Genomic DNA, 15,533 nt, shown 5'->3' with positions numbered 1-15,533 from the left:
TCAAATGAACATGCAGGAGAAGCATTACTTCTAATTTTGCCAAAGAAAACTTGTTAAAATTGACATTTTTCTGTATTAATTTGTGCATTTTTTCCATGTTTATTAAAGGTGCAAAAAGTCAAAAACAATTTCAATTAATTTATTAAAGTAATGTAATATTTTTGATTACTTTTCTAAATTCTAGCAAATGTTTTCAACTGTTAATCAGTTAATCAACTGTCAGACAGGTTGTAGCCTAAAGCTTTCATCAGCAATGTAGATTGATGTTCTTGGCAGAAGTGGTGCACTGCAAATTCAAACAAGAGAACCAGTCAAAAGCATCAGAATAGCGTCACTTTACTAGGCAGGAGGCATTGTGCACATCAAAAACAGGCAAAGCAACAAATGAATATTATTCAACTAGCTTACAAAATTATTCAGATGTAACCCCCTTTGGAATTGTTAACATTTTCATAAGTAACTGTAATTTAATTACACACTGTCTTTTCTCAGTAACTGTAACAGATTACAGTTACATTTATTTTGTAATCAAATTACATAACACTGTTACATGTAACTAGTTACTCCCCAACACTGTGAGTCATTGGATTATTCACCTAACCTATTCATTCAAAACCACTGATTCATTTAGGGATGGTACTTTGAGTGTTGCTTGTGAATGTGTGATATTATGTCAGCCCGCTGTGCTCACTGATCAAGTTGTTGGTCCAAATTATGAATTGATAAAAACAAACATGTATGTGTGTAAACACATGTGTGGCACTTGCAGCATAGATACAGCAAGCCTAAAGATTTTCAATGCATCTAATTTACATGCAAGTCGAGCATTACACAGACTGTGCTGGAGGAATGTCAGTCCTTTGTCTTTATTACAGAGGACTACTGAAAGTGACGTGAATATAAACATCAACACCAGAGATGGAGGATCAATATTTCATCTTGAACTCCACTAATCAGTCTGCAGGGAAACAAAACCGTTTGTTACACGCAAAAATGTCCGCCCATTTAATTAAATCTACTGTATGGAGAAGTCAAACAAGTGGGCAATCTGTCAATGAGCTGACGAAGACTTTGGAGAATTAATTAACATAATGTAAGCAAAGCACATGGGCGGTTTAAAGCCATTTAAAGGGTCTGTGATTATTTATGTCAAGGTACCATAATCAGATTGTTTTTTGTTAGAAACCCCTGTGCACTGGCACAGCACGGAAACACACGCAGGTTGAACCGGGGGTCTCGGTGGGGCTGGACAAGTGTGTCTGGCAATTATGACCCCTTTGAAGTGAAGGGAGACACCCTGGGAAGGGCAGGACCTTACCCTTAAGCTTTAGGCATCAAGACCACCACGAAATCTGATGTGTTAATCTACACAGAAGACTCACGCCAGCAATCAGCAAGAAATAAGAATATATCTGTTCATTCACAAATTTATGAGGGGTTGAAAAGGGCAATGTTTACCTAAATATTTAAAAGCAGTTGCTTGATTAATGTATTTGATTTCTATCCATCTATCTATCTAGTGCATAATATTAATGACAATTAAGTTAATTAAATTAAAATGTCATTTAAGCATAAAAACCAACTCGCAGTGTTAAAAATGCTATCAAATGCTATCTTTTTTCATATTTTCATAGGAAAGGATGATGCCTTGTTGCATTTTCATCTTTGTCACATCAGGACTGCTTGTTCCGTTTTGTATTTTTTTTAATCACACGCCATCTTTTACTGAGACATCAGACAAATGTTCTGTCTCGCTCTTGCTTTTTAGTCTCTGTCCTGCCTGTCTCTCTTTCTATTAATCTCTCTCTTCTTTGCCTATTTTGGCAGGCCCGTGCCAGGTATTTGTTGAAATTCCACACACCCCGCAGGGAGAGGTATGTTGCCCTTCTTCTCGTCTTGGCCCTGGTGCCTGTCTCTGTCCATCTTGTGTTCTCAAATATACAGCACATGCCTGGGACACGCTAAGCCCAGATCACTTCTCTAAATCCTGCAGACTTCACACAAGAGTTATAACCCATTTTAGACCAACACAGCAGTGGCCTGAGAAAGGATTATTAGTCTAATACCTCAACAGGCATAATATGAACATGAAATGAAAATCCCGTCATTATTTACTCCACCTCGTGTTGTTCCAAACCGGTGTGCTGTTATTTACAACAATTTAAAGCAACATAAAGTTCTTTTCCAGAAGAAGTTCATAGTGACCTTGGCTGCATGCTACAAAAGATATTTTGAACAATATTTCAACTGTGTTTGTTCACGAAAGGAAAGTCAGTGGGGTCCAAAACAACACTGGACCTCAATGACTTTCATTGTTTGAAAAAAAATAGATTTTGTTCCAAAAGTAATACAGGTTTGGAACAGCATGAGAGTGACTAAATGATGACAGGATATTAATTTTGTTGAGTGTAATAATAGGAAATCTAGAAAATGCCATAAACGTTGTTCATATTCACGATTTTCTGAAGCCGTACGATAGCTTGTGAGAGTATCAGACTGAAATGAAAATGATTCACTGGTTATCTGAACTTCCACTGCAGTTTTCAAATGTTAAAAACTGATTTTAGAAGAATTGGAATATAGCACAAATGCCATAATGACTACTTTTATGGTGTTCATCTGTCATACATGTTGAATGAAAAAGATTGGTGTAAAATATTTAGAAATAAATGAATGAATAAATCCATGGAATAAAATTAAATTAAATACCAAAACAATAAATAAATAAATAAATAAGAAATCCAAAAATGACTTGAAATGACCAAAGTCGCAAGTAGTTTGTCATAAAAGTGAAAAATATCCAATAAAATAAAAAACGACTTGAAATGATAATCACAATCAATTTGTCATAAATGAAAAAAACTTAAAATAAAATAAATAATAAAAAAATCCATAGCAACTTCAAATTATCAACATCACAAGTAACTTGTCATAAGAGTGCAAAACACCCAATAAAATTAAACAGAAATTAAATAAAATTATATTCAAATCTTCATTATCATATTTTCATATCACTGGACAACTAACGCATACATTTCATACAACTTGACAACACAGTGCAGTATTAAAAGTACCCAATGAATTTAATGTCACAATATCCATTTCGGACTGAAGAAAAGTGCTCTGAAACTTTTTAAGCTCTAATTTTATTTTAACTCTAGCAAAACTTTAGCAGTCTGACAGTAGTTAGAATATTTTAGTGACTCAAATGCCTTCAGTTGACCGCAGTGCGGTCACAAAATAAGTGCATTGAAAAATACTGAACAGTTAATTCATTAAGCAGAAACTCTATAGACTGCTATAATGATCCAGTTGGCTGCTGGTCTCTTGCGGTCAGCTTCACACATACTCTTCTTACTTCATTGATTAGATGTGTTTGAGTGTTGACCGTATCGGGTGTTCAGAGGTGGTGTTAAGTTGAAGTGTGTCTGCAGTGTGTGTGTTGGCGGTAGTGTGGTAGATGTGCAGATATGTGTGTGTTGGCCTCATGTAGATGTGTGTTGGCACGCGGTGCAACGCTGAATTTGGTGTCAGTAGCTCATGAGGAGACGGGGTTATAACTTTTGCTCTCTGTCTGTCTCTTTCTCTCACTCTATTACTCTTTCTTTCTCACTGGACGGTAATTTATGCCGGTTGTTCCTTTACACTGGACCGCCTTCATCTTATGAGTCATCTTCATTTTACAGGAAAGAACATGTGTCTGCTGACCCAACCGCTCGTGTGCTTCAAAGATCTAGAAACCAGTAGAGCTCCTCAACTTCAGGATCACTTTATAAATAACTGAAATAAATTAACATTAAATCTCGGTAATGTGAAAGACTGAGGTGTTTTTTATTTTATTTTATTTTATTTTATTTTATTTTATTTTATTTTATTTTATTTTATTTTATTTTATTTTATTTTATTTTATTTTATTTTATTTTATTTTATTTTATTTTATTTTATTTTTTTTTATCTTATTGACACTTTCAACTTTTATTTGCTATTCCCAGTTAGAATCTAATGCAATATTGGTGTTTGTATGGATTACACATTCTGACCTTACTGGTTAAAATCTTTTTTTTTTTTTTTTTGTGGTTTACACCAAAATTATATAAAAACAAAGGAAAACCAGTCACCATAATCAAAACTGTATGGAGCTCAAGGATCACTTTCCCAATTTTTTGTTTCCCTTCTTGGTTTAACAAAAGTTCAAAGGGATAGTTTACCCAAAAATGAATATTCTGTCATCATTTATTCACCCTCATGTCATTCCAAACCTGCAGGATTTTCAGTCTTCTGTAGAGTACAAAAGAAGATTTTCTAAAGAATTGTTTTTCCATACATTCTCAGAAAAAAAAGGCACAAAAGATGTCACTGGAATAGTACCTTTTCAAAAGGCACACCCTATACCTAAAGGGTCCATATTGGTACCTTAAAGGTTCATATTAGTTTTCCTCAATCGCTTTGGCACATTTTTCGAAACAGACTTAATATTCTCTAAACTGTATAAGAGCAATGCTTCAAAACCACCAAATAAAAAGTGTTTTTGTCATTGTGTGAGCCATGCTGGTCAAAATGTTTAGATGCTTTTTCAGCATAAAAATATTTATAATATGCAAATTTCATTTAACTTTGTTTTGTATGCAAATTTCATTTTGTTGTATGCAATTTCTTTCCATATTTGTTATATGCAAATTTTTCTCCACTTTTTTGTTGACAGACTGCAAGAATGTCAGGTTTGACTGTGTATCACATGGAGCATACATATTTCAACAGTAGGAGGTAAGAATGTATTGGGAAAAGTCAATACTGTAGTACACTCCCAGAAATAAAGGTACAAAAGCTGTCACTGGGGCAGTACCTTTTCAAAAGGTACATGTTTGTACCTAAAGGGTCCATTTTGGTACCTTATAGGTACATATTAGAACTTAAAGTGTACATATTTGAACCTAATAGGTACAAAAGTGTACCTTTTGAAAAGGTACCGTCCCAGTGACAGCTTTTGTACCTTTATTTCTGAGAGTGTACATTAAAAGAAAATGAAAATTTGTATTTATGCAGTACCTTTATTTTTGTAGAAATATCTGACGTCAACTGAAAATTCACCATTGCTTATTAATTTTTACACACTCTATTGTCTTCCGCTAACACCACCACCACACATTCTTACAATTGCTCTTCCTATTGCTCTTCCATAACAAGCAACTGTGAAGTTTCAGTTTACATGTAACACATTTCTACAGATAAATGTACTGTATAAATATAAATGTGTTTATACAGTACTGCTGTAGCTGCTGCTGCTTAGGGTTGTGACGTTCCTTCTTTGTTCAAAAATGGTAGTGATTGTGCTGGGCATACTCCAAATATATATGCTTCCAAACTTTTGCATGCGATGGCCCACACGATGAGAGAATGTTTAGAAGTTGTGAAGAGTTTGGAAATTTCATTGAGAATCAACTCATCAGCCTTGTGCATTTAGTTATTGTGCAAATTGTACTTAAGGTCATTGCACACTGAGCAAAATTTTCGCATGTTAAAAAATAAATACGACCTCATGTTGTGTCAATCACATTTACACACTGCCTCCGAAACTTTCGTCCGTCATAAAAAAATTCTGATCAGGTTCGATTTTCTGTGTTTCCGCATCCGTAGCAAGCATTTTGATAGGAAAGGATGACAAATATGAAAACATTAAAAAACGCATATGAATATTTCGGACTCAGTGTGCAAGGACCTTTACTCTTTTGCACATGTGCCAAAATGCACACAATTTGCTTAAATCAAATCAAGAAATTCAAATCTGATGTGAACAAGAATCAACTATAATTGTTCAGACATCTGAACTTACTGTTTTGAGAGAAAATCTCTTATTCTATAGTACCGTAGAAAAACTTTAGTACCAAAATGTACATATTAGTACCTAAACGGTACAGAAATGTACCTTTTGAAAAGGTACCACCCCAGTGACAGCTTTTGTACCTTTTTTCCTGACAATGTAGTAAAAGTCAGTGCATGGGGTCCGAAATAACATTGGACCCCATTGACTTTCATTGTATGGACAAAAAACAAACATTTTTCAAAACATCTCCTTCTGCGTTCCATCAAAGAAAGTAAATAAGTCATAAAGGTTTAAAATGACATGAGGGTGCATAAATCACCATTTTTTGGTGTACTATCCCTTTAAGAATCCATTCATGTGGTTCTAAAGGACAGCATACTTTAGTCTGATCAGAAATGCAAGATGTCCACACCATGCATCATTTTAACTTTTGCATGACTAAGGAGGTGAAAATGTCTTTCCACTGAAACGTTTTCTGTCCATTAATGGTTATGTATTGCTGTATGGTCGTTAGGGAGCGATACCATATTTCAAGTGATTAAATGGTTTTCACTGCCTCAGCTGTGGTTTGGATTGTGACGCATATCAAAATCTCATCCAACATTTTTCACGCATGATTCAGTTCAGCCTCGAATAATGGGTTTAATAATATGTTCATTTGTCCTCCGAGTACCTGTATAACTGAAATCATTTTATCTAGGCCTACCTTTTCATGTTTGTTGTTGTAATTCTTACAATTCTGTAATAAATACTACCTAAAACGTTTCTTGCACGCTCCCAAACCCAAATAACTTTGATGGATGGTGGACATAAATATTGTTCTCTGACATTTACAAGTGTTTTTCCTATGGTATACTGACTGTATTGCTTTTGGCACTAGTAAATACTGCCCCAAAGCACAGACTTTTCGCTCATAAAAGTGTTGGTTAAGAATAAAGCTGACGGTATCTAATCACAGGAGAGAAGTTAATGATAACACCACAAACATCAGTCAGGGTTAGAGACTAAACATCAAATCACATTCAGTCCTCTGCCAATGAAGATCAATTGTCTCCATCCAAGGCCATTCATAATAGTGTGGGTCTTTATCACAGACACCCTTCTTTCTCCAGTCTTTCAGCACAGCTTCTCCTCATCCCTCCCTTCATTTGCTTCAGACAACATAAGAGTGAGAGGAGAGAGGAGTGGACTGGCTGTGACTCAGAGATATTCTACACCATCCTAAAGTTTCTTTAAGTCTGAGGAACATTAACATCTCGCCGGGCTTCTTGATTTATACCTTGTAAGACACAATTTAATTAGCATATTCTCGAGTGGGATTTTCGTCTCTTTAAGTGTGGATATAGGTCGACGTATGGAACATGCCATCTCTGAATACTCAATTAAGGGTAAGACGATTTTCGGATTATAAAAAATAACGTTCATGTAGGCTACTGTATTAGCATATAAATCAAATAAATTTCAGTCGTCTGTTGCTCAAAAATTGAACGAAATAAGACGCATATAATAGCCTAAGTCTAACTGTTGTATTTATTAGAGTTTTATTTCTTACATAGAAATTATTTCAGAATAACAAATCTCACACGCGACAACCATCAAGCCTTTTATTTTATAATAGCCTAAATACAAGGGAAGACCGGAAAGTGTTGTGACACATTTTGCTTTAACATCTGTAGTGATGTGTTTTTAGCGTTATGTTTTTCAAACTTTGATACATATTACCACATTTGTCTGCTACGTAATTTAGAAAATCTACAACGAATTCGTATAATCTATGTCAAGTATAGCTACGCTACAAAGAGTGCTGTTTTTACAATCTTTCCCTCTATCGGGTTGTAAATAGAAAGCACTGACCTTTGACATGTAGCTACATGAATAGTGCTTATCAATTTTACTTGTTCAAATTAATTATCACACACCGAGTCTCATTTCACTTAGGCCTAATTCAAATAAAACAAACAATGAACTATGCGTGGAAACAAATAGAGAAATACACGAAAAAGCTAACACAACAAATAGTGTATGTTTGTGTCAACTGGCCTACACTGTTCCATTTTGTTCAGTCTTTTCCTATAGATAGGCTTCAGTATAGAAGTATGGAAAGTGTTACAGTCCTCCCCGTCAGGTCAGCTGTGATAGGCCTATTTCTATTTTTATTTTTTTTAACCGGTGAAGAGCTTGTGTGAATGATAGGCCAGCCTATATAAAAATTAAACAAGATAACCTAGTGATATAGATGACTGTCTATACAGTACGTCTCTGCTTTGTCATTTAACATTTATTAATACAGCATTAGCCTATACTTTCTTACCTCAATAGAGTTTTCCCCTCTGTAATTCGTTTAAATGTTTTACACGCAATACACACTTTTGCTGTCACCTCATGAATGAGTGATTTCACCCCTGCAGCTCATTTTTACTGATAGTGTTACAGATCACTACGTGTTGCATCATTCCCCGATCTCCCTTTCATAATTCAATGCAGACATAGTGTTCGACATTTTTATATTAGGCTATGAAAACAATAAATTACATCATGCCGGGAGTGGGACTCATTTGGCACTGTTAACTCTCAGTTCCTAAAATTAGTCAAAAAGGAGTTTTATTAGCCTACTAACATTTCATTGTTTTGTTTATTAAATTGCCTTACTGCGTATCTCACGATTATCTAAAACTTATTTGTATTGAATTAATAAATTAATTAACTCTAGCAAATCTGTCAGTCGCTGTGTCAGTCTATTAAGAAAGGTGTTATTTAAAGCACCCTGGTAAAGGGGTGCTGTGCCTGTGCCAGTGCGTCACTTCAACAGCAGCTCGTAACCCGTCTCTCTCAGGGTCACCATGTGCCACCTACATTCTTTCCCGCAAGTGTCCGCGCGCCCCCCGGCAGGCCTTTGATCTTCACACCCGTCATAATGATGAAGAATAGAATTCCCAAAGAACCTTGCCGTTTTATGACGTCGGCTGATATGAAGAGTTCATCAATCATGTTTTTTTTTTTTTTTTCATCCTGCATTACAATTATTAATAGCCTATCAATCAAACTGCAGTTGGGTTGTTTTGATTAAATAACAATAACAATTAAAAGAATACAGCTAACTAATACAATAAAACACAATAAAAACATGATAACACAATGAAAAAAACATGATTTATGAAAATTAATAAAAAACGGAGTTATCTGTTTTTGCAAATAAACTCTCCATATTCAAAGATGATTGACCATATTGACTCTCCACAGTCAAAAGGGTTTCTCGTTATCTTATTATTTTTTTCAGACAGGAATTGCGCACGTTACATGTCGTGCTGCTGGGATATTTGACCAGTAATAATAATAATAATAAGGATAATTTGAAAATAATAATAGTCCTCCGCCTCGCCTTTTTTCTTTGAGTTTTTATTTTATTTATTTATTTTTTTGCATGCGTGTTTTTTTCGCGCAACTAAAATTCTGTTTCATAAATGATTAATTCAGAATCTTGTCTTGTTATGTAATTCTATTGGAAATATGTAAATCTACGATAAAGTGATGATGATAGGGTACTTTTGACATTTTTCCGTCTAAGCGTACTGTTGCTATAGTTACTGTACCCCCTCAAGCCTTCAACTTTCGTTCAAAAGCGCCTATTAACACACTCTGATACTGAAAAATTGCTTAAAAACACTCTTAAAAGATACATTTTCTCAAACCTGTCAGACTATGTCAGATCTAAACTACATAGTTCAGGTAAAGAGATGTTAACAAAACTTTATAAAGGCAAAAGATGTTAACAAAAGTTTATAAAATCACCATTTCCTTTTCTCTTTTTTGTTTCTCTCTTTTACCTCACCCATTAAAGCAGTTTGCTCACAGCTCTCCCCTTCTAATTTGGACTCTCTGATAACCTGGGCTCAGTGCTAGTTACTCTAAAACACTCTGAAGTTACCATTGGCCTCCATCTCTCAGCGGACGGGAACTCATTTTGGGACTCTTGCTGTCCAGGACAAATGGACGTCTCTGGCTCTACTTCCTTTTCCTCTTCCCCTTCCCCTTCATACACCTTCCCCCTTCTCACTAACCTGTCCCTTCCCTCGTCCTCTCCTTCTCTCTCCCCATCCCCAAGTGTAGCCTCCACAGCTCTCTTCTGCTTTTTCCTATCTCTCCTTTCTCTGCTGGGCATTCTGGGCAACCTCTACACCCTAGGGCTTCTCATTCGCCGCCGTAGGATGTCAAGAAGGCGGCGTAGCACTCCTACCTGTTGTTACTCCTGCCTCGGCACCTCCTCCCCTTCTTTCTCTCCCTCCTCCTCTCCCACCTCGTCCTCCTCCTCTTCTTCCCTCCACCTGCAGGTTCTGAGTCTGGCTTTGGCAGACCTGGTGTACCTCTCCACTGCCCCCTTCATTGTGTACGACAGCCTGGCATCTGACTGGGCCTTCGGTGAACTAGGCTGTCGGCTCCTACTCAGTCTGGACTTGCTCACCATGCACGCAAGCATCTTCACCCTCACTGCTATGAGCCTGGATCGGTATCGAGCTGTGGCCGATCCGTTGGCAGCCTCATCCACACCTTCCTCTGGACTCCTGAGAGTCGCTTTGGCCTGGGGTTTTGCCGTGGCTCTCAGTTTGCCCATGATGATCACTCTGCACCTGGAAGACGGAGAGAACCAGGAAGGCAAGTTGTGCGTTCCCGCCTGGGATGAGCAGAGTTCCAAAGCCTACCTCAGTGTGCTCTTCTGCACCAGCATCCTAGGCCCAGGACTGGCCATCGGAGCTTTGTATGCAGCTTTAGGGAGACTCTACTGGGTATCTCAGACGCAACCAGCTTGGGTCGGAGGGGGCAACGCCTACCCACCCCGTGCACCTCGCCCCAAAGTCCTGCTCCTCATCCTGGGGATTGTACTGACTTTTTGGGCTTGTTTCCTTCCGTTCTGGATCTGGCAGCTTCTACCATTGTACAGGCCTGAGGTTCTGCGCGTGGTGCCGGTGGGCACGCAGGTGACCATTAATCGCATCCTCACAGGATTGACTTATGGGAACTCGTGTGTGAATCCGTTCTTCTACACGCTGCTGACAGGCAAGCGCAGGCGGACCAGCAGGAAGACGATAAGCGCGGCTGCCCCACTTTGCCACAAGGGCAGCTCTGAACAACAATAACAGCTGCCCACTATTTTGTCCACCACGCAGCCCATGACCAATAAGACTGTGCATAGTTATCTTTATTAAACAGATTACAAATTTTGGTGCTTATAAGGGCTTAACGATTATAGCTTTGTACATGTGCTGTGCAAATAGCAATACTCTGTAATCCAAGGCAATGAAGGTGTATGTTCTCTGCTCCCTGGACTACATGTATAATTCTAGATAATCTGACCAGCATTGTGTATTAAGGTCCCTGCAATCCAAAATGAAATACTAAGTGATGAATTCTTAATGAAAGTGTTTCTGAAATATTTAGGGTTCGTCACCTTTGAAGCGGAAACCAAAAAATTCTGGTCAAACTGCTGTTAAATATTAGTGGACTAAATTGTGTGAAACATCTGTTTTATGGGGCAACTTGAAAGGGACAAACAAGCTTTGTCAGGACGAATCGCCCCAGGATGGTCTAACAACAGGTGTGAACCATTTAACTACCAAATTGGTTTATTAGTCTAAGTGCAAAGGAGAAATTACATAGTATAGATTTGGCTCAAAGCTAAAGGACGTGTCAGAGTTTGCTCTGTTGAGGAGGATAAATCAGTTCTGTCATGAAGCCAAGACACACAATCTCTCATTCTCCAATAGGACATTATGTTCTCCATGAGGTACTTCATTATACTCAACTAAAACCTATTTTTTAGCCAACAGATCTGTTATAGTCCTGATTTTGTGTATTTATTGGCACCTTATATGAATAATTTGTCATTTTTTATTCTCCCTGATTTTTTACAAATTAATTGAATTATGCAATTTTAAACAAAATTTTGAACCACTCTTAAAAATTGACTTATTTCCCAGTAGCACATCTTCACAAATTTGCTCAATTTTTAAAACTACATCCCTTTACCTTTTTATGCATGTTAATGGACAATAGAGAAATATTTCTGTATCTCTAAAACAAAAAATTAATTCAAATGTTAAATCATACTGTATTCAACAAAACTACACAAACCTTTTTATTTTTCCTGGCGTATCTGTATTATATTTGTTATGTTTTCCTGTTAAATAATGCATTGCTTTGCACAAGAAAGCTTGCCTGAAATAATCTATAAATGAAATCTGGTGCTTATCATAATATGCAATAAAGAAATATTCTATGTAAGAACACCAGCAGAATGGTTTATGAACTGAGTGAGTCCTCTGGGAAGCTTTAGAAGATTTCCTGACCTGAAGAACCCCACTGCCTAAATGATACTGCAGAAACGTAACACTGTAAAGCAATACTGTCCTTATTACAATAGCAGATGAGTGAGTTTTCAGTGAAGAGATAGGGAATGTGAGAGAAATTAATAAGAAGTGAAGAGAAAAACGAGAACAAGAGAGAGGGGGAGATTGAGACCGCAAATGAAATAAAATGAAATATGGTTTTCATTCAGGAAGCATTTATTTATGTGTCTGCATTGGCCCGAACTTTGCTTTTGCTAGCATTCAGTTTTTTGTGGGTCTTGCATGGGGTGTGTGTGTATTGCACTGCAGTGCTTGGATGTGACTGTGTTTTCATTGGATAATACGAGCCTTATTGAGTCTGTATCAGTCTGTAAGTTTTTGCACTTTCTGAAACTGACCCACAAATGTGTGTGCGCCTTGACCTTCATGCTATGTTAGTAAACTTGATAATGCTGTTTGTTGTGACTTATTGACATCATCATAGACAACTACAGACTACCCAGATGGAACCTTGTATTTGCAATGTGTACAATTCATGCGTATTGTTGAATGAACAAATATTGTTGAAAAGATTGCAGACGTCTCTGTCTGTGTCATGGGGGTGTCCTTAGCTCCTTGGGGATCTTTTGGGGACTTGGCAGTTATGGAAGGTATTTTTTTACACCTTGAGATAGATAAACTATTAATCATCAAACACCTAATCTGTGTTTGAACACAACTTTTATACAACACTGATGTTCTTCTCATTTAGTTTAACACATCCACCCAGTCTGTAAGATGTAGTTTGGAAAAACGCCATCTAACATGGGACTCCATGAGGACCTGATGTGTGCACCTCCCTACTCTTTTCATTTTCCTTGGGCATGTGTTTCCATTTACCTGAGGAACATCAGAGCATGTTGAAGGAGTAAAATGTATATGTTCCTACCTCATAGTGTGGCCGTTGAAAGTCATAAATGATGTCCTCTCAATATAGTTCAGTTTGTCCCACTCATCCACACTGCACCTGTGAAAAACAGGTTTGTTGTGCATATTTTATACAGTTATTCTTTTACAGATATTTTATATTAAATGATAGTTTACCATTTACTCACCCCATGTTGTTTCAACAATGTATTATTTGCTGTGTATTTTAAGCAGCATGTCTGAGCTTCTGTCTTCCAGACAAGTCAAATGGAGTGATTTATACTGTCAAGTTCCAAAAAAGTACCATTAAAAATAGCCCTTATGACTAAGTCACTATATTTAAAGTCTACTGAAGCCATATGCTATTTCAATGTTCAGTGATGGGGAAGATTATTATTAAAATTGGGTCAGTTTTTCACACAAAGTTACCATATGTCTTGAAATACAGCACATTAATCATATGGACAACTCCTGTGCAGGGCTGATAGATTCATTTAATAGTATTTAACATGAAGTCTTCTGGGCAATGTTCTAAGCCTCATAGTTTAATGACAATATTCAAGTTCAGCTGGAGGAGTCTAGGGTCCTAAACTCGGACCCTCTCGGTTGTTCTCTCTCAAGAGGGTCTGAATGATTGAGCATGTGATAAACTTCAAACATATGCTAGTATCCAGCAAACCCAAACAGTGGAAAATATTGCCATGAGGGAGGGCAGCAAATCCATAAGCTGTCAGTTTATATTGGTAGTCACCAAGAGCTGGTATAGTTGAGGTTTCCAACAATAACCACTGCGACTGTGTCGAAGAGAAACCTTTCATTTTTAAGGAGGCAAAATAAAGCGGCTGAAGACAGACCTCAGAGGTACGTATGGGGGGAAATAGTTTTCTTTTTTTCACTGCATCGTTTTGTGTTACCTGTGTGCTTCATAAATCCAACACATGTTCCTGTTCCTGGAATCCTGAGTGTCTTTCCATCCTCACACTCCCTTGCCTGTGCTGCAGTGTTTGTGGCAGGGGCAGGTGCCCCTCCCTTGGGCAGTCAGCTCAGGAAAGTCTCCTGCTGGGCAGACGAGACTAGGCCGAAGTTTAGGCCAAGCTCCTGCTGAGAGAGAATAAGAGGCTCCCTTTCTCGAAGACATACACACAGACCCAAATTCAAAATTCCCATCTGGTTTTTCTCTCTCTCTCTTTCTTTGTATGCCCATTGCTCTTTCTTACCCCTTTCCCCCTCTTTACAAGCAGTTAAAGAATATACAATTGCCCCAAAATATCTGCTTGTCATTGTAAACAAAATATCAAAGTGGGGAAAAAATAGCACAAAAAATGATATGAAACATAAGTTAAGAAGCTCCAAAACTTTCGAATCAGTGCTTTGAGATGACAAAGTCACCTGATTTCAGTAAATGAGGTTTCCTACAGTGAACTCATGAATGAGCCAGTATAAAATGTAAGGTTATAACTGATCTTGAGTCAATTTTATAATTAAAGTTGATAAAAAGTCATAAAACATGTCATTAAACACATTTTACTGAGTTTTTGCTTGTTGCATTTACAAGGCTTTAACCAGATGTTCTAGAGTGTGGAGTTTTGAGTGCTTTGAATCATTTTGAGAAGCCACTGTTTGATTGATTCTTGATTGAAATTTTAAAAACCACAAGCATTTTTCTAGTAATATATTTCACAAAAATGTTTGTGAGGTGTTCAGAGTAATATTTTACTACTGTTATACTAAAAATTCATACTTACTCCTGCACGATGTGGCCAAGATGACCAGCAACAAGCAATTTGGGCTTTGTATGCAATGAATGCCAAAATGGAACATGATGTAACACAATACAGCCAATCAGAACCTTAAGGGTCCAAATCAACCCAATCTAATGAGAAAACAGTATTTTATGAGGTAAATTTGGACAGTGTGGTTCATAACAAGACATTATTTTTAGAAAGAGCATGAAGTTCCCAAACCTAAATGTCAGTGGGGCGTAAGCAGATCGTATAAAAACATACGAACGAGACAGCAGGAGTTCATACGAATTAGCTATCAATATATAGCTATCAAATAGTTATGAATTGCCATGAGATTGTGTTGGTCTAAATACTTTTGGGGCCACTGCTCATCAATGTTTGTAACGTTTATTTGAGACAGCTTACAAAGACGCTTGAAGAAAGAAACAACCCACAATGACTTGCTGATCGCCGGCTTTATAACTGTAACTTATGTTCACACACATACACCAGAACGTTTATGTCAGCACGTTGCAAATCTTGCAGATGTGACTGAAAACCTGTCTAACACTGCCAGCAAACAGAAGAGGCCAGCAATACAAGTGTCTCTTTGTAGACCATGGGGCTGTGATGCCATAAAGTACCCGTCTCCTGCCTCAATCCCTGTCTTCACACATCCATGTCAGCCGCCAAGATCAGGCGAGACCCTGGCTTGCGTACTTTGGAGGCCGGAGGTTATAT

At 37.4% G+C, this 15,533-nt stretch overlaps 1 protein-coding gene across 1 annotated transcript; it reads left to right on the top strand.

Annotated features, from left to right (window-relative positions):
- Positions 1–7,041: 7,041 nt before the first annotated feature.
- On the top strand, positions 7,042–11,311 carry uts2r3 (urotensin-2 receptor 3). The gene is made up of 2 exons (XM_058747340.1): positions 7,042–7,209; positions 9,663–11,311. Exon 2 carries the CDS (start codon positions 9,808–9,810, stop codon positions 10,951–10,953), a length of 1,146 nt encoding a protein of 381 aa, XP_058603323.1. The 5' UTR covers positions 7,042–7,209; positions 9,663–9,807; the 3' UTR covers positions 10,954–11,311.
- Positions 11,312–15,533: the final 4,222 nt, after the last annotated feature.

Source organism: Onychostoma macrolepis, chromosome 16 (genome assembly GCF_012432095.1).
Source record: "Onychostoma macrolepis isolate SWU-2019 chromosome 16, ASM1243209v1, whole genome shotgun sequence".
NCBI classification, from domain to species: Eukaryota; Metazoa; Chordata; class Actinopteri; order Cypriniformes; family Cyprinidae; genus Onychostoma; species Onychostoma macrolepis.
The sequence above is the reverse complement of the archived record's forward strand: the minus strand, read 5'-3'. Positions and strand labels throughout refer to the sequence as shown.